At 46.7% G+C, this 26,144-nt stretch overlaps 1 protein-coding gene across 1 annotated transcript in view; it reads right to left on the reverse strand.

Annotated features, from left to right (window-relative positions):
* Nucleotides 1-26,144, reverse strand: part of ccdc78 (coiled-coil domain containing 78) — a 40,628-nt gene that overhangs the window by 11,812 nt on the left and 2,672 nt on the right. The window contains exons 2-12 of the mRNA XM_080206139.1: nt 25,526-25,657; nt 25,142-25,228; nt 21,537-21,716; nt 15,347-15,520; nt 12,235-12,285; nt 10,643-10,731; nt 9,103-9,181; nt 6,265-6,390; nt 4,903-5,114; nt 3,416-3,590; nt 1,646-1,689 (exon numbers count right to left, since the gene is read on the reverse strand). Coding sequence (XP_080062265.1) covers nt 1,646-1,689; nt 3,416-3,590; nt 4,903-5,114; nt 6,265-6,390; nt 9,103-9,181; nt 10,643-10,731; nt 12,235-12,285; nt 15,347-15,520; nt 21,537-21,716; nt 25,142-25,228; nt 25,526-25,657 — 1,349 coding nt within the window. The remainder of the gene's footprint in view (nt 1-1,645; nt 1,690-3,415; nt 3,591-4,902; nt 5,115-6,264; nt 6,391-9,102; nt 9,182-10,642; nt 10,732-12,234; nt 12,286-15,346; nt 15,521-21,536; nt 21,717-25,141; nt 25,229-25,525; nt 25,658-26,144) is intronic.

Raw genomic sequence — 26,144 nt, forward strand, 5'->3', positions numbered from 1 at the left:
CCTTACAGCTCATGCCCTCTAATCCAGGCAGTATCCTAGACTCTAGTCTCCATTTCCCAGTGCAATGCCCAAAACTGTGTGCAGCACACTAATTGAGGCATTCCTTTTAGTTATCATCAAGTGTAGTTTTTGATCCTGTACTTGATAGGAGTGACACTGAGGCTTCATTTGAAATAATGTTTAAAACAGCATCTTTGGCTAAGATACAAATGAGATCAAGCACTGGAGGGGGGTGCAGTGATGTGGAGATGCCGGCACTGGATTGGGGTAAACACAGTAAGAAGTCTCACAACACCAGGTTAAAGTCCAACAGGTTTATTTGGTAGCAAACACCACTAGCTTTCAGAGCGCTGCTTCTTCGTCAGGTGAGTAGGAGTTCTGTTCACAAACAGGGCATATAAAGATACAAACTCAATTTACAGGATAATGATTGGAATGTGAGTCCTTACAGCTAATCAAGTCTTAAAGGTACAGACAATGTGAGTGGAGAGAGCGGTAAGCACAGGTTAAAGAGATGTGTATTGTCTCTAGACAGGACAGTTAGTGAGATTTTGCAAGCCCAGGCAAGTCATGGGGGTTACAGATAGTGTGACATGAAGCCAAAATCCCGGTTGAGGCCGTCCTAATGTGCGTGGAACTTGGCTATCAGTCTCTGCTCAGCGACTCTGCGCTGTCGTGTATCATGAAGGCCGCCTTGGAGAATGCTTACCCGAAGATCAGAGGCCAAATGCCCGTGACCACTGAAGTGTTCGCCAACAGGAAGAGAACACTCTTGCCTGGTGATTGTCGAGCGATGTTATTCATCTGTTGTCGTAGCGTCTGCATGGTCTCCTCAATGTACCATGCTTCGGGACATCCTTTCCTGCAGCATATCAGGTAGACAATGTTGGTCGAGTGACAAGAGTGTGTACCGTGTACCTGGTGGACGGTATTCTCACATGAGATGATGGCATCCGTGTCGATGATCCAGCATGTCTTGCAGGGGTTGCTGTGGCAGGGTTGTGTGGTATCGTGGTCACTGTTCTCCTGAAGGCTGGGTAGTTTGCTGCGGACAATGGTCTGATTGAGGTTGTGCGGTTGTTTGAAAGCAAGAAGTGGGGGTGTGGGGATGGTCTTGGCGAGATGTTCGTCTTCATCAATGACATGTTGGAGACATGTTGATGAGCTGTAAGGACTCGCATTCCAATCATTATTCTGTAAATTGAGTTTGTGTCTTTATATGCCCTGTTTGCGAACAGAACTCCCACTTAGCTGACGAAGGGGGTGTAATGCCTACTCCTACCAGCTTGGATCATGTAGATCGAGCCCAAGACAGGACGAGGGCAGCCTGTATTGTCAGCTTGGACCTGTAATGTCTCTCTGGTAAAGATTTTGATTGGATTTTGATATTGGGTATAACTAAAACAAAACGGAGGCGTTCTCTACGCATCTGTAGATAGTTCACCCTCTCTGGGCGGATGAGAGAAGGAAAGAGAGGGCAGGCACCTGGTGCCAGTCTAATGTACCTACAAACAGCAATGCAGATGGTGGAAGCAGCCTGGGACCACAGCCTGTTCACTTCCTCAGAAGGGGATCAGTGCGCGACAGGGAGAAAAGATAATTAAATGTTGCTATGCTGGTCAAAAAGATTTACAGCAGTACTCACAGTGAGGAAGACATGACTGGTCCAGAACTCCGACCCAGTCTAACCTGGAAAAAGAAATGCAAATTCATGAGATGCACTTACAATAAAATATATTTTGAAGGAATGGCCTCTACTTTCTCAGATGTAGGTACACTCTGAGTGCAGTTAGGAAGGAAATTCCAGGATTTTGACCCAGAGACAATGAGGGGATAGCGATATGTTTCCAAATTAGGTGGCAAGTGGCTTGGAGGGGAACCTACAAGGGTGGTGCCATTCCCATGTGTCTGCTGCCATTAAGATTATAAGATATAGGAGCAGAATTAGGCCATTCGGCCCATTTTAGTCTGCTCCACCATTCAATTACGGCTGGTAAGTTTCTCAACCCCATTCTCCCACTTTTTCCCCTTAAAAAGTGATCTCTTTACCAATCAAGAACCTATCTATCTCTGCTTTAAATACACTCAGTGACCTGGCCCCCCCCACTGCGCTCTGTAGCAATGAATTCCATACATTCACCACCCTCTGGCTGCAGAAATTCCTCCTCATCTCAGTCCCTTTACTCTGAGGCTGTGCCCTCGGATCCAAGTCTCTCCAACTCATGGAAACATCTTCCCCATATCCAGTCTACCCAGGCCTTTCAGTATTCTGTAAGTTTCAATGAGATTCCCCCTTCATCCTTCTAAACTCCATCAAATACAGACCCAGTGCCCTCAAATGCCCCTCATACGTCAAGCTTTCCATTCTGGTGAACTTCCTCCGGACCCTCTCAAGGCCAGCACATCCTTCCTTACAAACTGGGCCCAGAACCGCTCTCAATTCTCCAAATGTGGTCTGACCAGAGCCTTATACAGCCTCAGCAGTACATCCCTGCTTTTGTATTCTAGCCCTCTGGAAATCAATGCTAACATTACATTTACCTTCACCAACTCAACCTGCAAATTAACCTTAAGAGAATTCTGAACTTGAACTCCCAAGTCCCTTTCTGCTTCTGATTTCTGTATTTTCTCCCCATTTAGAAAATAGTCTACGTCTCTATTCCAAAGCCCATATCCTCACGCTTTCCCACACTGTATTCCATCTGCCACTTCCTTACCCACTCTCAAACAGCAAAGAACTCAGAAAAATACAGCTCAGGAGCAGGCCCTTCAGCCCACTAAGTCTATACTGATCATGATGCCCCTACTAAACTCAAAAGAACCTTCTGCCCTTACTCAGTCCATATCCGGGTAAGTATAGCAGATTTCCTCCCCTAAAGGGTATTAGTGAACCAGATAGGTTCTTCCCAACATTAAATGGTCATCAGTAGATTCTTAGTTCCAGCTATTTTTTTTTATTGAATTCAAATTCCACCATCCGCCATGGCAGGATTCGAACCTGGGCGCCCAAAACGTTGGCTGAGCTTCTGGATTAATAGTCCAACTGGGCCATCACTTCCCAAACATAGACAGCTCGTGGTTGAAACACATGCCTTGCATTCCCTTTCCTCACCATTGGAGAAGATGGAATGTTAGGAAGGGATTCTGCCAATAGAGTCTGAATTTAATAACATCATGGTTCCTGCAAAGACGCACTTATCCCTCATGACTTTGATCATTTTATTTATTCTGCTATTGAATTCAGGATGACTCATTTATTTTTCCTGAAGAAGGCCAAAGGTTGCCCACTTTCAACCCTGAGGTCACACCTAAGCCACCTCCACCCCCAGGAGTTTGAACTTGCTGTGAATCATCCTTCCCGCGCAAGGTCCCATGGGTTCCCCATCCAATCACAAAGCCAATGCTTATCGCTCACCTTCTCTTGAAGGTCTTGGAGTTTTGCTTCCAGGTGGGCCTTGTCCTCCCGCAGACGGTTCAGCTCCTGGCTCTGACTGGACAGCAGCTCACTGTCAGTAATTGCAAAGTTTATTTCTGAAGGGCCAGGATCCAAATCCTTGTTGCCCAAGGATAAAATCTGTTCCCGTTGCATTCTGCACCAAGCAAACACATGCACACGCTCAAGACATGTTATTCCGCGGAGGCATCCACACTTGATCCCGTGATCATGGGAATGTGACCCCTTCCACGGCCGTCCATCCTCTCCCAGCCCTGGCTCACATGGAACGGCCATTACTCCCACTTCTGGGGTCAATCAAAACTTTTCGGGCAGGACTTTACAGCCTCACTCAAATGAGACCGGAAATTCCCGCCCAAGGTCAACAAAGATTTCCATTGTCGGACTCTCGCCCGCTCCGATTCCGTGGCGGGCAAGGTGGTGGAGTTCCGGCCTAAATATCCTCCAGACAGAATGATGGTCATATGGCCAACATAGAATCCCTATTGTGCAGAAAGAGGCCATTCAGCCCATCGAGCCTGCACCGATAGCAATCCCATTCAGACGCTATCCCCATAATCCTGTGCGTTTACCCTGCTAATCTACCACTCCAGACACTAATTGAGCATGGCCAATCAGCCTAATCCATCATTCTCATTCAATTCAATTCCAGGTTCAATTCCAGCTTTGTTTCACTGTGTGGAGTTTCCATATTCTCCCCATGTCTGAATGGGTTTCCTCCAATTTCCTCCCACAGTCCAAAGGTGTGCAGGTTAGGTGGATTGGCCTTGATAAATTGCCCCTTTGCGCCGGGAGATTAGCAGGGTAAATAAGTGCGGTTACAGGGATAGGCCTGGGTGGGAGTATTGTCGGTGCAATCGGTGGGCCGAATCCTCCTGCACTGTAGGGATTCTATGATGGTAAGAGGAAGGAGCTGGGGGAGGCAAATTTGCATCAAAATCCCCAACAATAATGTACGCTCTCAAAATCAATCATTGGGAGCAACCAGTCACGGCAAATTATTTCTCAAGCCCTTAAGCATGAGCCATAAGGCATAAGATATAGAAGCAGAATTAGGCCACTCAGCCCATCGAGTCTGCTCTGCCATTCAATCGTGGCTGATATGACTGTCATCCCCATTCTCCTACTTTCTCCCCTTAACCCTTGATCCCCTTATTAATCAAGAACATATCTATCTCTGTCTTAGACTTGGGCCTTGGATGCGTAATCCAACCCAACTACATAAGAACTCATGGATTTTTAATTCATTCGTGGGACATGGGCGTCACTGGCTGGCCACATTTATTACCCATCCCTAGTTGACCAAGGGTAGCTGAGAGTCAGCCACACTGCTGTGGCTCTGGAGTCACATGTAGGCCAGACCAGGTAAGGATGGCAGATTTCCCTCCCTAAAGGGGCATCAGTGAACCAGATGCGAATATAATTGCGATGATAATTTCCCAGTTAACCTGTACGCGATCAAAAGGTGCTCGTGCTTCTTGTAGACGCTCTGCATCCTTTTCTTGTAACTCCGGGCTGCCGTCGCTAATTGTTCTTCCCGAGATCGGTACGCGGATCGAATGTCCTTCAGCATGCTGTCCACAAACCTCTTCAGGTAAGGATGGTCAGCTGAGGGCTTGGTGTTGTCATTGCCGGATTTCGCAGAGTTATCCACATAGTCCTTACACAGAACAATGAAACGCAACATTAATTTACCTTTTAAAACAAACTTGGCTGAGACCTGCAGGCACACTAGCTTGGAACAAACAAATCACAGACACAGGAACAGGCCCTTCAGCCCACCAGGCCTGCACTTGATGCCTTTCTGAACTAAAGACCTTTTGCCTCCATATCTCCCTCTCCCCAGCCTATTGGTGTATCTGTCTAGATTCCTCTTAAACACTGCTCTTGTATCTGCTTCCACCGTCTCCTCTGGCAGCGCATCCCAGCCATTTACCACCCTCTGTGTAAAAAACATTGCATCTCCTTTAAACTTTCCCCCTTTTACCTTAAACCTATGTCCCCGAGTACAGAAAGAAAACAAAATACAGTGGGTGCTGGAATCTGAAACAAAAACAGAAAATGCTGGAAAATCTCAGCAGGTCTGACAGCATCTGCTGAGAGAGAGAATAGAACCAAACTTCCAAGCCTGCTCTGACAAAGGTTCATCCAATCTCGAAACGTTGGCTCTATTCTCTCTCCGCGGATGCTGTCAGACCTGCTGAGAGCTTCCAGCATTTTCTGTTTCCAAGTTTATTTATTAGTGTCACAAGTAGGTGTACATTAACGCTGCAATGAAGTTCTGGGAAAATCCCCTAGTTACCACACCCTGGCACCTGTTCGGGTACAGTGGGGGAGAATTTAGCACAGACAGTGCACCTAACCAGCACGTCCCAGGCTGTGGGAGGAAACTGGAACACCCACAGACACTGGGAGAGTGTGTAAACTCCACACAGACAGTGCCCGAACCCGGGTCCCTGGCACTGTGAAGCAGCAGTGCTAACCACTGTGCCACCGTGCTGTGCTATTTTGTTCGTGAATTGACATTTCTGCCTTGGGAAAAAGGCTCTTGGCGCAAACCTGCTGGCAGTTCACGCTACGCTCCCACTGCAATAAAGTAGGAGAAATTGGCAGTCGGCCAAATCTCCGTTCACTGCAGCTGGATGGGAAAATCCTGCCGCAGTGAACGGTGATAAGAATCGGGCCTCTGACTATCCATAATTTTGTAGACTTCTATCAGCTCGCCCCCTCAGCCTCCGACGTTCAGGCCTAGTTCATTCAGCGCACTCTGAATTTCCGAAATTGCGTTTACTTGTGGCCCGTTCACTCACAGTGACATCTTCAATGTAGCGGACTAGTCGCAGGCGATATTCCTCGTTCAGCTCTTTTAGATGGAGTTGTAGCTGCGAGTTCTCAGCTTCAACCTCCTTTAGCTGACTCTGCGAACCCAGCAGCGCCTATTGAGGAGGATTGCAAAACAGAAAGGTCTCAGTAAGTGCTCTCAGTTTCAAAGAATCATAGAATCCTACAGTGCAGAAGGAGGCCATTCGGCCCATCGAGTCTGCACCGACAACAATCCCACCTAGGCCCTATCCCATAACCCCAAGCATTTACCCTAGCTAATCCCCCTCACACTAAGGGGCAATTTCTTAGCATGGACAATCCACCTAACCCGCACATCTTTGGGCTGTAGGAGGAAACCGGAGCACCCGGAGGAAACCCACACAGACACGAGAAGAATGTGCAATTTCCACACAGACAGTGACCCAAGCCAGGAATCAAACCCGGATCCCTGGTGCAGTGAGGCAGCAGTGTAGCCACTGTGCCACCGTGCCACCCCTAAGACATTACTTGGTGAAAGTTTTCTTCACAGTTTAAACATTAAGAACTATATGAATCGATGGGGAAGAGACTCCACAGGATTTACTCATTGTAAAAACAGTCACTCACGAATGGATAGACAAATGAGAAGGGGAGGCACGGTAGCACAGTGGTTAGCACTGCTGCCTCACAGCACCAGGGACCCGGGTTCGATTCCCGGCTTAGGTCACTCTGTATGGAATTTTCTTTTATTCATTTACAGGACACGAGCGTCGCTGGCTGCCCTGAATTTATTGCCCATCTCTAGTTGCCCAGGGGCAGTTGAGGGTCAACCACATTGCTGTGGATCTGGAGTCACATGTAGGCCAGACCGGGTAAGGGTGGCAAATTTCCTTCCCTAAAGGACATTAGTGAACCAGATGAGTTCTTCCAACAATCGACAATGGTTTCATGGTCATCAGTAGATTCTTAATTCCAGATTTTTTTTATTGAATTCAAGTTCTACCAGCTGCCATGGCAGGATTCGAACCCAGGTCCCCAGAACATTAGCTGAGTTTCTGGATTAATATTCTAGAGATAACACCACTGGGCCATAATTCTCCCCCGTGTCTGCATGGATTTCCTCCGGATACTCCGGTTTCCTCCCACAGCCCAAAAATGTGTGAGTTAGGTTGATTGGCCATGCTAAATTGCTTCCTTCTGTCGGGGGAATTAGTAGGGTAAGAATGTGGGGTTACGGGGATAGGGCTTGGGTGGGACTGTGGTTGGTGAAGGCTCGATGGACCAAATGGCCTCCTTCTGCTGTGTAGAGATTCAATTCTATGAAAATAACAAAATCCTTCCCAGCTATAATACTTAAAAGGTTTTGGCTTCAATAAAAGAGCAGGATTCTGAATTGGATCTCAGTTGACAATTAGAGTTGGGATTCATCTCAGGGTGAGTTTCTCAGCAGGAGTTGGGCTGTTTGTAAACAGGGGAATAGAATTTTACAGCACAGAATTGGGCTGTTCTTCCCAACCAAGATGATGCTGGGATGAATGTTCCATACGCCAGCCCCTCCCACCTTACTCCATCTGATCCGACCCCAACTTAACCTGCTTCCTTTCTCACTCAGGTCCTTATCCAACTTCCCCTTAAATGCAGCCATATTAATCAACTCAACCGCACCCTGTGGTAGCAAGTTCCACATTCCCACCTCTCCAAGCACAGAAGTTTCTCCTGAGTTCCTCATTGGGAAAGTGATGGCTCAGTGGCATTATCACTAGACTATTAATCCAGAAACTTAGCTAATGTTCCCGGGTTCGATTCCTGGCTTGGGTCACTGACTGTTTGGAGTTTGTATGTTCTCCCGTGTCTTGTGGGTTCCCTCCGGGTGCTCCTGATTCCTCCCATAGTCCAAAAATGTGACGGTTAATTGGCTATGCTAAATTGTCCCTTGATGTTCTGGGATGTGTAGATTAGTTGGGTAAATATGGGAAAAGGGCCTGTTTGGGATTGTGGTCGGTGCAGACTTGATGAGCCGAATGGCCTCCTTCTGTACCGGAGGGTTCCAGTGATTTTATGATTCTGGGGACCCGAGTTCAAATCCCACCATGGCAGATGGCAGAATTTGAATTCATTAAAAATTATCTGGAATGAACTGATGACCATGAAACCATTGTAGATTGTCGGAAAAACCCATCTGGTTCACCAATGTCCTTTAGGGAAGGAAATCTGCTGCCCTTACCTGGCCTGGCCTACATATGACCCTAGAGCAATGTGGTTAACTCTTAACTGCCCTCAGACAATTCGGGATAGACAATAAATGCTGGCCAGCCAGCGACGCCCATTCCCCACGAATGAATAAAAAATAAATTATCAGTGGGAGCGGCTAATTTGTATTTAATGGTCTCTAGGTTTGGATTCCACAAGTAGAACAGTTTCCTCTATGAACATTGTACAGTTCAAGGGCAATTATGGAAGGTTAGTAAATATTGGCCTTGCCAGCAATATACTCCCATCCCAGGAACAATTTTAAAGAATCCTTTTTTAACTGTACATGGCCAATATTTGTTGGAATGACATTCTTGTCAGATACCCATAGGCTACATGGTTCTGGATAATAGCACAATATAAACGGGGGGGAAGTAGAATGTGGATATGACCTGGTGACAGTGAGTTATTTATATCAGTGTAGGATACATGGTCAGATTTGAATTGCACTGTGTTCCATGCATTGAGTATGACAGAAATGGATAGACGTTTCCAAAAGGTTAACTGGACAGGTGACAGTCCCACCCCTTCCCACTGACACATTTTCAGAAAAGCCACATTTAACTATAGTCTTGTCAAGTAATCTCGCTTCTTACCACTGTTTGTTCTGCCAGTTTGTGTTGAGTGTTTCGAATAGCTCTTTTGGCCTCTTGAAGTTCTTTGCCCATCTTTATTCTAAAGTAGAGGTTTTAGACAGTAGTTATTACCAACTTGTAGTGAAGTTATCATTTGCAACTAGTTCTAAAGCGGTGAGCTAACAAAATTCTTCAGGCTTGGGTCACTGTCTGGATGGCGTCTGCATGTTCTCCCCATGTCGGCGTGGGTTTCCTCCCACAGTCCGAAAGATGTGCTGGTTAGATGCGCTGGACGTGCTAAATTCTCCCTCAGTGTACCTGAACAGGCACTGGAGTGTGGCAACTCGGGGATTTTCACAGTAACTTCATTGCAGTATTAATGTAAGTCGACTTGTGACACTAATAAATAAGCTTTAATTTTAATTTCATTCAGTGTTATGTTGTAGCACTTCTGGTGTCATCAAGACACTTAGCCTTAATTGGGAATAAAAGGCACTTATTGATAAAGAGAATCTATCGACAGGGACTTGCAGCTTTGGGCTGCCTTGGAGCTGCCTGCCTGGGTTGCTCCAGTCCTTACATGCTTACTACATGGCTACCAGGTGTATTCTGCCCCAGAGAGGCTCCCACCCTCTGAGGTGATCACTCACTCTCAGCTCCCCTTGGTCCCTCAAGCTAGGTGACCCTCTTCAACTGTGCTGTCTTAAAGAGACAGTCCCCACCATCAGTGTCTCTAAGTATGAATGGAGTAATATCAAACGCAAGCTCAACCATACCATGAGATAATAATGGTACCACATTATAAAAAGATGAAGCAATAGCAGTCCATAAGAACCATGGATAGCACTGCCGTCTCACAGTGCCAGGGACCCGGGTTCAATTCTGGCCTTGGGAGACCTGTATGGAGCCTGAGCATTCTTCCTGCGTCTCCAGGGGTTTCCTCTGGGTGCTCTGGTTTCCTCCCACAGTCCAGGTTAAGTGGATTGATCATGTTAAATTGTGCTTTAGCGTCCAATGATTAGGTGGATTGGCAATGATTAAATTGTCCCTTAGTGTCCAAACTTATATAGGTTAGGTGGATTAGCCATTGTAAATTGCCCCTTAGTGCCCAAAGATGTGCAGGTTAGGTGGACTGACCATGCTAAATTGCCCCTTAGTGTCCAAAATGTGTAAGTTAGATGGATTAACCGTGGTAAGTTGCTCCTTCATGTCCAAAGGAGGGTAGGTTAGATGGATAACCATGGTAAATTGTTCCTGAGTATCCAAAGGTGTGTAGGTTAGGTGGATTAGCCATGGTAAATACATGGGGCACAGGGTTATGACGGAGGGGGTGGGCCATAATCCTACATATTTACACTGCTAATCCCCCTGAGGACAATTTAAGCATGGCCAATCAACCGAAACTACACATCTTTGGAGAGAGCAAATCTACACCACAAATAACATGAGGCTGACTGACCAATGTGCAATGTAGATAGACTGATCTCCACAGATCAGAAATGGATATAATAGCGGAATCCCTATCAGTCTGAACGTGAAGCCATCATAGTTGCGCACTTACATTCGTTCCTCCATTGCATTTTGCTGTTTTTCGTGATTTTGCTTCATTAATTCTATTTGTTCCTTGATCTGATCCTGGTTACCTAGCAACTGAGACAAAAGCATCAATCTTCAACGAGATCCCAATTCCCACGCCAACATTTCAACAGATACTTTTCACCATTTTCAAAAACAAAATGCTCCTCGTTTCTGTAAAACATAACAGTTCCAGCAAAAATCCTGATCTTATATTCTATGGGGGCGATTTTACCATTTTTGTCTAAGTGCTGGGAGAGTTTCAGATCCATCTTTTGGGTATGCCTTCAGGCCCCCCCCATACTCTGCCTGCCAACTCTGAGTGAGTCTGTTGCTCACTGCAGAAGCCTGTGGGAGGGGCTTAACACGCCTGAAAGCCAGCAGAGGGAGGTAGTGCGCATGTGCAGGCCTCTGATGCTGCACATGCACAGTAGCAGGGGTCTGATAGACAAAGAGAGAGCTATCAGGCCCCTGCTACTGCAGGTAGCCTGAAGGAACTCCCCCACAGTAATCGCAGAGGCCCGAGGCCCACAATTGATTCCCCGCCGATTCCCCCCGCCGCCCAGATCGTGGACCCCCTCCCTCCCTCATCGATCGCGGCCCTGCTGCCCTCTGCCCACTGATCGCTGCGCAGTTGCAGACAGCCCCCTCAATCTCCCTCCCACCACCGATCGCTACAGAGTGGCAGCAGGCCCCCTCCACCCATTAGCCCTGCCCCACCCCCATTGGCCCCCGTTAGTTCCTCCCCCACTGGCCGCACCCTCACTGGTCCCACCCCCCGACACTGCACAATGGGCATAGCGCAATTGGCAGATGGACATTATCCAGGTGCCAGTCTGGCACTGCTCAAGGGGCAACCTTGCCCTCAGCTTCCCTGGGGGAGAGGGAGGGGGTCTTCAATGACCTTTAGTTCCACCAATGAGGCCAAGTCGACTGCTCCCTGTTCCTGGGGAGCGTGTCTATTCCTCACCGGCGAGAACATTTCCCGGCAAAGTCTTAAAGAAGGGTTGGGGGAGGGTTTGGGCGTGAATGATTGAGCTCTGGGCTCACTCAGCAGACGTTAAACACCATTTAAATAAATTTAAATACATTAACCTGCCTCTCACCGATTTCCAGCGAGAGGCTAACTGTGCCGGAAATCCGATGCGCGTAAAGTGGTTGTGAAAACCAGCGCCAATCACACTAATTGCTTTACACCCCACTTTACCACCACATCGCGCTCGCGATAATTGCTTCCATGTCTTGGTTAATAAAAGCCAGTATCCTTTTTAGCCACCTTATCTACCTGTCCTGCTGCCTTTAGGGACCTATGTATGCCTTTTGATTTGATTTATTATTGTCACATGTATATTGTGAAAAGTATTGATTTCTGCACACTACCCAGACAAAGTATATTTACATAGAAAAGGAAGGAAGAGGATGCAGTGTTACAGCCACAGTGTTATAGTGTTACAGTCATAGCTACACTGTAGAGAAAGATCAACTTAATGCCACAACTTAAATCGAAAGTTTGGGCAAAACTGGGACAAATAAGAAGAAAAAAATCTCACATCTTAACAGCTTTCGATTAACACTTACATTTCTCTCAAATGTGCTTCGGTCGGATTCCGAAGGGAACGCCTCTTCAGGCTTGATATAACATAAACATAAAGACAAGAAGATTAATGCAACTACAGAGTGTATTTCTTCAAAGCCCACTGACTGGTCTTGGATAATAGGGCTGAGGCATAACTGATGGAGACACGGGGTATAGTGATAATGGCCCAGGCTGATGTCCTGGGAGCAAGGACGCAAATCCCACCACGGCAGCTGGAGGAATCTAAGTGCAATTAATAACATGTTGAATTAAAAAGCCCGTCTCAACAGACCATGAAACCATTTGTCGATTGTTGTAAAGAAAAACTATCTGGTTCACTAATGTCCTTTAGTGAAGGAAATCTGCCATTCTTACTTGGTCTTGCCTACAAGTGACTCCAAACCCACAACAATGTGGTTGACTCTTGAATGCCCTCTGAAATGGAATGGCAAGCCCCTCAAATCAAGGGCAATTAGAAATGGGCAACAAATTCTGGCCTTGCCAACGCTACCTCCGTCCCATCAGATTTGTACAAATCGCAAAAGGCTTTGGCTGAAATATAGAATCATAGAATCCCTACAGTGCTGAAGGAGGCCATTCGGCCCATCGAGTCTGCAACTACCACAATCGCACCCAGATCCTAACCCCATAACCCCATGCATTTACCCTAGACTGTCCCTCTGGGGCAATTTAGCATGGCCAATCCACCTAACCCGCACATCTTTGGACAGAGGGAGGAAACCGGAGCACATGGAGGAAGCCCACACAGACATGGGGAGAATGTGCAAACTCAACATAGTCACCCAAGCCAGGAATCGAACCCTGGTCCCCGGCACTGTGAGACAGCAGTGCTAACCACTCTGTCATCGTGCCACCCAATATCTCACATGGAATCTAACCGAATTGGAATTTTTGCAATCTTGCCTATCATTGTAGAGTTAGCATTTGCTGACAACAGTCACAATTGTGAACAATTCCATTCTCCATATTATAAAAAAGACACAGAGGCAGCAGAGGAGATGCAATAATGATTCACCAGAATGATCCCAGAAGTGAGATGTTACACCTACCAGGAAAGATTGAACAGGCTTGGGCTCTTTTGTCTAGAAAAAAAGGCCAAGGGATGACCTGGACAAGGTCAAGATTACAAAGGGCTACCACAATCACTAGCCTCAGTAGACCATCATTAATCACTAGTAACCTGGTGTTGTGAGACTTACTAGTATTGAAAAACATAGAGGCATTTCAGGGAATGCTGAATGAGGGAGAAAGGAATAGGATGTATGACTAAGGGTAGATGGGGAAAGATGGGCAATGCTCAATGTGGTTAGCACTGCTGCCTCACAGCACCAGGGACCCCGGTTCAATTCCAGCTTTGGGTCACTGTCTGTGTGGAGTTTACATGTTCTCCCTGTGTCTGTGTGGGTTTCCTTTGGGTACTCTGGTTTCCTCCCACACAATGTGCGAGTAAGGTTAATTAGACATGTTAAATTGCCCTTTAGTGTCAGGGGGATTAGCAGGGTAAATATATGGGGATATGGGAATAGGGTCTGGGTGGGATTGTTGTCAGTGCAGGCTCAATGGACCGAATGGTCTCCTTCTGTACTATGATTCTGTGCTCATATGAAGCAGTCTGAACAATGGCCCACTTCCACGTTGCAAATACTTTGTAATATTCATTTCCATACAGTCATTGAGTCCCTACAATGCAGAAGGAGGCTATTCATGCAGAAAGAGGTCATTCAGGCCATCAAGCCCACACCAAAAACAATCCCATTCAGAGATTTACCCTGTCAATCCACCGATACCCAGGGGTAAACGTGCATGGCCAATCAACCTAATCCGCACACCTTTCGGACTGTGGGAGGAAATTGGAGCACTTGGAGGAAACCCACACAGACACGGGGAGAATGCGTAAACAGTGACCTCAGGCCAGAATTGAACCCAGGACCTTGGTGCTGTGAGGCAGCAGTGCTAACCACTGTGCCAGCATGCCACCCAACGAGATTGAAACTTGCATAAAAACCTAGATCACTAGTTTAGCAGCAATTGCTGTGTATGAGGCACTACTTTTGCAGTTGAGAAATAAAACAACAAAGCCCCCATACAAAGGAAGGTAGTTCATAGCCAGAGAACACGTCAGCAGCCTAAGACAGGTGCAGGGTAACCTGATTGAGTTTGAGATGCGGTCTGGAACCATGGGAGATGCATTGGCCATGCTAAATTCTCCCTCAGCATTCCAAAACAAGTGCCAGAATGTGGCAACTAGAGAAGGTTAGGTGGATTGGCAAAGCTAAATGTCCCCTAAACGTCCCAAGATGTGTAGATTAGATGGATTAACCATGATAAATACATGGATTTACAGGGACAGGGTGTGGGGAAAGTTTAAAGTTTATTTATTAGTGTCACAAGGAGGTTTACATTAATACTGCAATGAAGTTACTGTGAAAGTCCACTAGCCGACACACTCCGGCGCCTGTTAGGGTAAACAGAGGGAGAATTTAGCACGGCCAATGCACCTAACCAGGACATCTTTCGCACAGTGGGAGGAAACTGGAGCACCCGGAGGAAACCCATACAGACACAGGGAGAGTGTGCAGACTCAACATAGACAGTGAGCCAAGCTGGGAATCGAACCCAGGTCCCTGATGCTATGAGGCAGCAGTGCTAACCACTGTGCCAAGTGAGGAATGAGTAATAAATGATGGACTCGCCTGCGAAGCCCACATCCTGTAAATCAATATAAAGGCGAGATAAAAGCAAAATACTGCGGATGTTGGAATCTGAAACAAAAACAGAAAAGGCTGGAAAATCTCAACAGGTCTGACACATCTGTGGTGAGAGAATAGAGCCAACATTTCGAGTCTGGATGACCCTTCGTCAGAGCTGAGTTTCGTCAAGGAAAAGTCTCTGTGTGGGTTTCCTCCAGGTGCTCCGGTTTCCTCCCACAGTCCAGAAAGTGTGTAGACATAAGTGCCAGAATCAGAGGGAGCAAGGGGCGGACAACAGAAATGTCCGTTGACCTCAGGCAGGGATTTCCGGTCTCGCTCGAGCGCAGCATTAAGATCCTGCCCAGGAGCCCCAACGTAACTGAGTTGTCAATGGAGAGATTACCTTCACATTCTGGCAGCTGAGTCGGGCTACAAGATCCTTCACTCTGTTTAACTCATTCGTGGCTTCATCATAAATCGCTCGGGACTTTGCATACTCATCCTGTTTCCTGCCCAGCGAGTTCTTAGAGTTGGCCAAATTCAGGAGTTCCAGGCTCAGCTCATCATTCTTTGCAACCTGCCACAATATATAAAAAAAAATCAGCAACATGCACAGAGGCGTGGGGAGATGGCAGGTGGGGAGGCAGAGAACAGAAGGTCTGGAAATTCAATTGTAATGCCAGCTAAGGCCAAATACTGAATTCACTTTGTTCTAAGAGATTAAGGATGCTCAGTTCAAATAAAGCAGTACATCTAGTGAAACTATAGTTAAAAGCAGTTAAAAACTGCAGGCGCTGGTATGTAAAAATTCAAGTTACAACAAATGTGAAAATTAAGTTGTGGCAAACAACTCTTGTCAAGTAATGGAAAATGATTATTAGCCAAATAAGGCCTTCAGTGAGGCCAGCGCTTACACACTCAGGATAAGTGACTAAATCTAAAACTTTGTAACATAAACATTGCATTCCAGGCTAGGATGAGTTACCATGACAATTACCAAATAGCAAGATATGGGGACATATTATGCTAATTAACAATAAGCAGAAGACAATTTTATATCGGATGAGAAAGAGCAGAAGTCTATGTTATGATTGGTGGATATGTATGCAAATGAAGGAAGAGAGAGTTGCTCATTTCTCATTGGCTGTAATTAACTATAACGATTCTGTTTTCTGTATGAATCAGCAGAACATGAGGCAATGCTTTACTCTGCTTTGTCATAGAAGTCATGGGATCTCTCTAGTGCAGAAGGAGGCCATTTGGCCCATCGAGTCTGCACCGACTACAATCCCACTCAGGCCCTATTCCCGTAACTCTTCATTTTTACCCTGCTAATCCCCTGACACTAAGGGTCAATTTAGCATGGCCAATCAACCTAACCCACACAGACACGGGGGAGAATGTGGAAACTCTGTATAGTGACCCGAGGCCGGGATTGAACCTGAGTCCCTGGCGCTGTAAAGGAGCAGTGCTAATCACCATGCTGCCTTGTGTGTTCTCACTTACGCACAAGATGTTAAAGCTTGGAATTTGAGTATGCTGGGTTTATATGTTGTCTGTGCCCAAGTAAAATAAAGCTTATTAATTAGTCACAAGTAGGCTAACATTAACACTGCAATGAAGTTACTGTGAAAATCCCCTAGCCGCCACACTCTGGCCTCTGTTTGGGTACACTAAGGGAAAATTTAGCATGGCCAATGCACCTAACCAGCACGTCTTTCAGACTGTGGGAGGAAACCGGAGCACTCAGAGGAATCCCACACAGAAACAGGGAGAATGTGCAGACTCCACACAGACAATGACCCTAGCCAGGAATCTGAACCTGGGTCCCTGGCACTGTGAGCCAGCAATGCCTACCATTGTGCCACCATGCCACCCCACATTGACTGCAGTTCAAGTGTTGTCTATACCCAAAGTCTGTGACAAAGGTCATACTTTCTGTATCAAAACTTGCTGGTGATGAATCTTAATATGCATTTCAAAACAAAGATTGATTTTAAACTTGGATTGCCCAACTTTTGGATTTTTATAATACGTAATTTTTAAAATACAGTAATTCTTTTTGAAGTTTATTTCTCTTATTTTTGGCCATTTGCTCTCAATTAAGATTTAAACTTTTTTGGACTTTAATTGAACTTTTCATCCTGCTGAATATTTTAACTGATGTTTTATAATTGCCCTACATGTTAGAACTTTCGCTCAGGTTTAAATATTTAAAAAATACTTTTTAAATTCCCACTGGCCTGTTTCTGGACCTTTCCCCCTGTTTAATATTTCATCCAGTCCCTCCTCCCCACCCCCATTCTCACGCCTCTTTGTGGCCACTCTAAAGGTGTGTCCCGAGTTTCCGCCCATTTTTGCGCCGCTAATAGCGCCGGAGCCTCGGCCAGAGATCCGACCTTGAGCTGAGGCATGCGGTCGCCGGAGAATCGCCGGAACCAGATGTTGGAGTCGCTTCTCCGCATGGTCTGGCTCTCTGCCGCAGGCGCATCCAGTCCAAGTCCCGGCGCAAGTGAGGCGTCAAAGCGCAGCTCGCTGTGCAACAGCGGCAGCCGGAGCAGTGCTTATCTTATAGTGCTTATACCCTGACCAAACAAGGAGATTACTCAATAATGACTAACATGAACCACATTGCCTCAATATCTGATATGCCTGGGACCTTGTGTCTGTGCACTTGTACATTGGCTTAGTCACTGCTATGAAGGGAATTAATTCTTCAAATCAACGCTGGGAACCTCTCAACAGTAAAAAGTCTGACAACACCAGGTTTCAGTCCAACCAATTTATTTGATAGTAAATTCACCTGAAACCAGACTTTTTACTGTGTTTACCCCAGTCCAACGCCAGCATATCCGCATCACAACCTCTCAACAAACAATTTTATTCAAGTTAAATAAACTCTTTGATCTCATTTTTTTGCCAGATGTATTAGTGTGCGGTGAAAAGTATTCTTGTGCGCTGTAGAGACAAATCGGGCACAGTGGTTAGCACTGCTGCCTCAGAGACCTGGGTTCAAATCTGGCCACTGTGTGGACTCTGCTCGTTCTCCCCATGTCTGTGTGGGTTTCCTCCGGGTGCTCTGGTTTCCTCCCACAGTCCAAAAATGTGCGGGTTATGTTTATTGGCCATGATGAATTGCCCCTCAGTGTCCCGGGATGCGTAGGTTAGAGGGATTAGAGGGATAAACGTGGGGTGACAGGGATAAGGCCTATGTGTGATTGTTGTCAGTGCAGACTCAATGGGCCAAATGGCCTCCTTCTGCACTGAAGGATTTCTACAATTCTGTAGAGAAGGAAAGGAGAGAGTACAGAATGTAGTGTTGCAGCCATAGATAGAGTGTAGAGAAAGATCAACTTGATGCAAGGTAGGTCCATTCAAAAGTCTGATGGCAGCAGGGAAGCTAATGTTCTTGAGTCGATTGGTATGTGACCTCAGACTTTTGTATCTTTTTCTCAATGGAAGAAGGTGGAAGAGAGAATGTCCGGGGTGTGTGGGGTGCATGATTATGCTGGCTGCTTTTCCGAAGCAACGGGAAATGTAGACAGAGTCAATGGATGGGAGACTGTTTGCACAATGGACTGGGCTATGTTCACATGTTTGCGGTATGGAGCAAACAGCAGACTTTATTGATTAGTGTTACAAGTAGGCTTACATTAACACTGCAATGAAGTTACTGTGAAAATTCCCTAGTCGCCACACTTTGGCATCTGTTTGGGTACACTGCGGGAGAATTTAGCATGGCCAATGAACCTAACCAGCACATCTTTTGGACTGTGGGAGGAAACTGGAGCACCCAGAGGAAACCCACACAGACACGGGGTGGACATGCAGGCTCCACACAGACAGCGACCCAAGGCCATCGGGTGCCATTCGGCCCACTGAGTCTGCACTGTCTCTCCAAAAAAGCATCCCACCCAAGCCCTATCCGCATAACGCCACACAATTAGCATGGATAATCAACCAAGACTACGCATGTTTGGACACTAAGGGACAACTTAGCATGGCCAATCCACCTAACCGTGGGAGGAAACTGGAGCACCCAGAGGAAACCTCTGGACACTGTGAAGGCTCCAGACAGACAGCCACCCAGGGCTGGTATTGAGCCTGGGTCTCTGGCACCATGAAGCAGCAGTGCTAACCACTGCGTCACCCAGTTGCTATCCTGTAGATGGCTTACTACCAGCTGCTCCCTGGCAATTAGGGCAAGGATGCTGCCAGCAACACCAACTTCCTGGCTAGCATTTTGTTGGGATGACGAGGGGGTTCTTGCAAGTTCCTTGGTAGAGATTTGAGTCAGGCACTTAGGTGGCCAGTGGCAGCTCCTTACAATTGAAGTCCCCAGGGGCTCATCAGTGTCATCAGCGCCATCAAGAGGGGTGGCCGCTGGCGGTATTGCACCCTTTAGTGACCCAGGATCAATAAAGGACCCCAAGGCAGAGATGAGTGGAGGTGGATCACTGCAGAGGAAGGGGGCAGGAGGGGTCTGAGGCAAGGGGGTGATTTTCAGCAGCGATTCTCTTGCTGATGTACTCAACTGGGTTTCAATGCCGGACCACCAATGACCACCCTGCCCCCAGGAGGCCACTGACAAATCCGACAATGGTTAACTGGGCGACAGCCTGTTACTGTGAAAGACTCATGTGGCTTCAATCTAATCCCTGAGCCACCATTAAATTGCAGAGGGATAATTAATGACCCTAACTGGCATCTCACCACTCGAATCCTGCGTCAGCTCCTTCTGTCCTATGACGTAATCGGGGCAGCCGACCAGGCCTCTCCCACAATTCAGTGGGGCCCAGCCGCCATGTCTCCCAGGCTACATTCAATCCAGCCCCCTATCTATTAATATAAAAATCCAGGTGGCAGCCCAGGGTACAAGCACACTGTTTTCTCACACGCTAACACAAGGTTATCCAGTTAATTAAATTACAGTGCGCTCAACTAAAAATGATTTATCAAGTTCACTTGATGCAACAACACACAATAAATGCTCCACATTAACTTCACAATACTGGGCAATTCATAAGATGAACTGGTAGCACCTAGTAGCAGTGAACTGAGTGACCGTTCATTTTTTTTTTCTTTGACGTACTGCATAAAATGGAAGACTGATTCAGATGAAATTAGATTTAAGATCAGCACATTTTCTGCTAACACCATCAACATCTTGGGGGTTGCCATTGACCAGGAACTGAACTGGACCAGCCATATAAATGCTGTGGCTACACGAACTGGCTAGAGGCTGGGAATTCTGCAGTGAGTAACTCACCTCCTGAACTCCCCAAAACCCGTCCACCCTTTACAAAACACAACTCAGGAATGTGATGGAATTTTCACTTGGTGCCTGAATGAGTACAGTTCCAACAACTCGTGAAACTGGGCACCATCTAAGACAAAGCAGCTTCTTGAATGGTACAGTGTGCATGTAAAACCTTAAAAATTCACTCCCTTCACCGCCAATACACAGCGGTAGAAGTGTGTACTATACATAGGATGCACTGGGGCTATCGGCAAGGCTCCTCCAACAGCACCTTCCAAACCTCTACCACTTAGGAGGACAGACAAGTGAAGCAGACACTTGGGAACACCATCTCACATCCCTCCCCACCCATCGTCGCCCGGCCTGCCGCCATCCACCACCACCCCCACCCACCACCTGCAAGTCCACCTCCAAGCAGCAAGCTGTTCCCCTTAGTTAAAAGGTCAGTTAAGAGGGGTCACAGGTTCAAAGTGAAAGGGCAGGAGGTTTGGGGAGGGGAATGTGAGGAACTGACTTTGAATTAAATCACCATTCCTTCACTATCGCTGGGTCAAAATGTGGAACTCTCTGCCTAACGGCACTGTGGGTCTACCTACACCGCATGGACTGCAATGGTTCAAGAAAGCAGTTCCCCACCTTTGCAAGGGTAGGTAGGGTTGGGTAATAGATGTCACCTTTGTGAGCAATGCCCACATCCCAACAGCAAACAAAACAATGCTAATTAATTTATAGAATGCTTTAGTAGAATCACAGAATCATACAGCGCAGAAGAGGCCCTTCGGCCCATCAAGTCTGCACGGACACATTACAAACTCCCATCTAATCCCATCTGCCAGCACTTGGCCCATAGCCCTGAATGTTATGATGTGCCAAGTGTTCATCCAGGTACTTTTTAACGGATGTGAGGCATGCCGTCTCCACCACCCTCCCGGGCGGCACATTCCAGACCCTCACCAACCTTGGGGTAAGAATATCTTTCCTCATATTCCCCCCCAAACCTCCTATCCCTCACCTTGAACCTACGTCCCCCTGTGTGACTGACCCTTCAACTAAGGGGAACGGTTTCTCCATATCCACTCTGTCCATGTTTCTCACAATCTGGTACACCTCGATCAGGTCACCCCTCAGTCTTCTCTGCTTCAATGAAAACACCCCAAGCTTATGCAACCTCTCTTCAATAACTTAAACGTTCCATCCCAAGGCAACATCCTGGTGAATCTACTATATTAATAAGGAGCTGTCCAACCTGGGTTAAAAACACATTGAAGATTTTCAGAGGGGCTTTTGGCATCTCTGAACACAAACAGTATCTCTTGTTAACTTTACACCTCACCTCATTTTCGTGCTGTTTACTCAGGGTCACATAATTGCTCTTCAGGGCAATGTACTCATCTGCCAACTCCTTACGGTTTTTCTCCACCGCCCTCAGACGATCCTTAGCCATCTGATATTCGTGCATGCTTTTGTCTTTCTGCAGCTCGAGCTCCACTGTTCTGTTCTCCAGGAATAAAATCTGCAGCGAATAAGAGTGCCAGCATGAGCGAAACTGAAAGAAAGGCGGGCACGTCCTCCAGGAACCTCTTGAGTGGCACAGTGGGAGGAGGCATCCCTTAAGCTACAAGGGCCTGGTGACAGACTAGTGACCTGTTCCAGGAATTATTAGCTAGGGAAACAGATGAAAGTCCGTCTTAGTGTGCCACTGGGTGCAGAAAGAGAATTGGAATTGGACACTAGACCATTACAAGTATTCACAAGTCTCACCAACTCTTGAAAGGGTTTCTTATAGAATCCCTACAGTGCAGAAGGAGGCCATTTGGCCTATCAAGTCTACAATGACCACAATCCCACCCAGACTTTGCCCTCTTTGACCCCATCTATTTACCCTGCTAGTTCCCCTGATACGAAGGGACAATTTTTCATGGCCAATCAACTGAATCCGTGCATCTTTGGACTGTGAGGGGAGACTGGAGAAAACCCTTGCAGACATGGGGAGAATGTACAAATCTCGCACAAACAGTGACCTGAGGTCAGAATTGAACCTAAATCCCTGGCGCTGTGAGGCAGCGTATTCCAGGCCATCACCAACCTCTGGGTAAAAAGGTTTTCACATGGACATAGCCATTTAGTCATTTTTCCTTCCCTTTGGTTACGTATGTTCATAAGTTTACACTCAATTTTGTGGTACGGTTACTCTGATTGATGTTTATCATTGGAACAAATTGATTTCCCTTTCAGTGGAAAGAATTCATTCGATAGCCGGTATATTTCAGTATATTTTTCCGTTTGCTTGCCGTACACGCATGTGATGAAAGAGTTCTGGCTGCCTATTCTCTCAACAATAAACCCTGGGAGAGAATTTCAGAGGGACGACTTACCAGCAGCAATGACTGGCAGGGAAAGTCGTAGGCCTCAAGCCTACTCTCAACAGAAAAACTAACACAACGGCCGGAATTTTAACGGAACGCCTGCCCTGGAATTGGGGCGGGCGAGGCTCGTAGAACAGCATTCTCTCATGGCCTCGGGCGGGATCTTACGAGCCCCGGGTGGGCGAGGCGGTAAAATTCCATCAAAAGTCTCCATGGCAGCGGCTGCATACCTCGTTACTAAGCAACAGGGAGAATTTCTTTCCTCCCACGGACTGTAGGCAAGGACCTTGAAGAAGGTGTTCAAACCTTTTATGAGTCAGTATTCAAGGAAACCTGGCTTGGGGATTTGTGAAGTTTATGTTTGTGTGAGTCAGAATTCTCACTGACGTGGTTTTACTTCTCTTAAGAAGAAGGCTTACGTTTCTATCGGGCCTTTTACAACCTCAGTAGGACGGCACGGTGGTTAGCACTGCTGCCTCACAGTGCCAGGGGTCCGGGTTCAATTCCCAGCTCGGGTCACTGTCCGTGTGGGGCCTACATGTTCTCTCCATGTCTGCATGGGTTTCTTCCCAGGTGCTCCGGTTTCCTCCCACAGTCCGAAAAACGTGCTGGTTAGGGGCATTGGCCGTGCTAAGTGTACCCGAACAGGTGTTGGAGTGTAGCAACCAGGGGATTTTCACAGTAACTTCATTGCCTACTTGTGACACTAATAAATAAATTTCCCAGAAAGCTCACAGCGAAATACTTTCCAAGTGTAATGACGGTCAAGATGCAGCAGCCATTTTGCACAACCAAAATGAAATGGTTAGTTATTCATTAGAGAACTTATTAACCTGATGTCTCATTGTGAAATAGATTCTCAAGGTTGAGAAAAAAGCTGTGGATATTCTGGAGCAGTACTATTCCCCTCACAAGCACTCCAGCTAAGATTTCTGCTGCTAACAGTATGATACCTTTAATAACGAGGCTTCTCAGTCTTTTGGCTAAGATCAAGTGTGTCAGATGGAGCCCAAGATGGGGTGCAATGCCTTATTAGCACTGCTACCCCACAGCGCCAGGAACCCAGGTTCAATTCCGGCTACGGGTCACTGTCTGTGTGGACTTTGCACATTCTCCCCGTGTCTGTGTGGGTTTCCTCCGGGTGCTCCGGTTCCCTCTCACAGCCCAAAGGTGTGCGGGTTAGGTTGATTGGCCATGCTAAATTGCCCCGAGTGTAAGGGGGATTAGCAAGGTAAGTGAGGGTTACAGGAATAGGTGGGATTGTGGTCGGTACAGACTCGATGGGCCAAATGGCCTCATTCTGCACTGTAGGGGTTCGATGTTCTTGTCAGCTTGCACCTTGTTTGTCTCTCTTGTGAGGATCATGAATTAGATTCAATTGGAGCTGGTTTTTGGAGCCAGCAAGGAGATGGATTGAGGCTCTGCCCAGCCCACTGGCCTGATTTTGTAACTTTAAAAGTGAAGCTAGAATTAAAAAAAACACAATTCTCAGTAATGTTGTATTTCCCACAGCCTTACATCTGGTCACCCTTGTTTCAATTCATTAGCTCTGGCTTTGATCACATTGAACATTTTTAGGTTAAGAATTAAATATTAAACCCACTCAATTCAGCCATTCATTTCATTTAATCATAGAATATCCACAGTGGAGAAGGAGGCCATTCACTCCATCAAGCCTGCACCAGCTCTTTGACAAAGCATCCCACCTGGGCCCTAATCTCATAACTCCATACATTTGCCCCACTAATTCCCCTGATCTACACATCTTGGGACGCTTAGGGTCAATTTAGCACGGCCAATCCACCTAACCTGCACACCTTTGGAAACCGGAGCACCCGGAGGAAACCCATGCAGAGATGGGGAGAATGTGCAGACTCTGCACAGACAGTGACCCAAGGCTGGAATTGAACCCGTGTCCCTGGTGCTGTGAGGCAGTAGTGCTAACCACTGCGCCACCTAAACATTTGGTTCCATTTGTTTTTTTCCTCAACTCATATTTGTGCTTCTTGTCACCTCCTGAAAGCGTCGGTGCAGAGTCGATGGACCGAATGGCCTCCTTCTGCACCATAGATATTCTATGATTCTATCAAATGAACGGCTGTACTGAGTGAGTCTAATGGCTCGTTTGATTCTCAACCTAACAGCAAACTCCACACAGACAGTCCACCAAGGCCGGGATTGAACCTGGGTCCCTGGCGCCATGAAGCAGAGGTGCTAACCATTGTGCTACCGTGCCGCCCCAGGCAAAACCAATGTTTGAGAAAGCTTCATCCTAACATCTTTCCTTTACGCTCGGTTTAGAAAACTCAGAGGCTGGAATTTTACTGGCACGCCCACTCCGATTCCGGGGCTGGGCGAGACTCGGAGAACGGCGTTCTACGTTGCCCTGGGGGGGGACCGTACGAAGCTCGGGCGGACGTGCCGGTAAAACTCCGCCCGATGTTTATTAAGTAATGCGTTTATTATGTAATAAGCCTCAGCGCTGCGTTCACAGTTTACATTTTTATCATTACATGCCAATAATTACAAGTGTTAAAATAACAACCACACAGCTTGTGTTAAAGACACGTACCTTATTCTGAAGCTCAAAGTTCTCCGCTTCATATTGTTCCCTGATCTTATTGGTCTGAATCTGCAAGTCAATTAGGTCCTTGGAAATCTAAAATGTATAAGAAGATTCTCTGAGGAAGAATCAACAAATTTGTCTTAAATGACAGGATGCCACAGTAAACAAAAATGCGTCTTGAGTTTGTTTGCAAACTCCCATGGCATTTTCACTACACCAACGTCTCCCCATGGCTCTCCTTAGAATCTACCTGCTCAACCAAAGTTTAGTCCTCTGACTTAACATGCCCTTATGAGGCTTGGACAGATCAAACTCTGGTAACGCTCTTGTGACATTTTGTTGTGTTCGAGACGCTCTGTAAATGTAGCTTGTTGTTGTGCTGAATCTCACCTTTAACTTTTCTTCCTCGCTGAAGACTAGTTTGGAGGAGAGGTCGCTTTTCGAGCCCGCCATCTGTCCCATCTTTCTCTGCAGTTCCTCCAGTTTGGTATACAGGCGTTCATTCTTATCCCGCAGCTGCACCTATAGGAATAGCGAATGATACATCAAAGCATTGCAGTGAACACCAATTTCTGGTAAAGTACAGTCCTGTCAGTAACTTAATACTACGCGATGAAGAGGCAGGAAGCTGGTTTATTTGGGGAGGCGATGCCCTAGTGGTATTATCGCTGAACTGTTAATCTAGAAACTCAGCTCATGTTCTGGGGACCTGGGTACAAATCCCACCACAGCAGATGGTGAATTTGAATTCAACAAAAAAGATCTGGAATTAAGAATCTACTGATGATCATGAAACCATTGTCGGAGAAACCCATCTGGTTCATGAATGTCCTTTAGGGAAGGAAATCTGCCTTCCTTATCTGGTCTGGCCTACATGTGACTCCACAGCAATGTGGTTGACTCTCAACTGCCCTCTGAACAAGGGCAACTAGAGATGGGCAATAAATGCTGGCCAGCCAGCGACACCCATGCCCCATGAATGAATAAAAATAAAATTTATCCACAGGCC

This window comes from Carcharhinus amblyrhynchos, chromosome 18 (genome assembly GCF_965287045.1).
Source record: "Carcharhinus amblyrhynchos chromosome 18, sCarAmb.v2.hapA, whole genome shotgun sequence".
Taxonomy (NCBI): domain Eukaryota; kingdom Metazoa; phylum Chordata; class Chondrichthyes; order Carcharhiniformes; family Carcharhinidae; genus Carcharhinus; species Carcharhinus amblyrhynchos.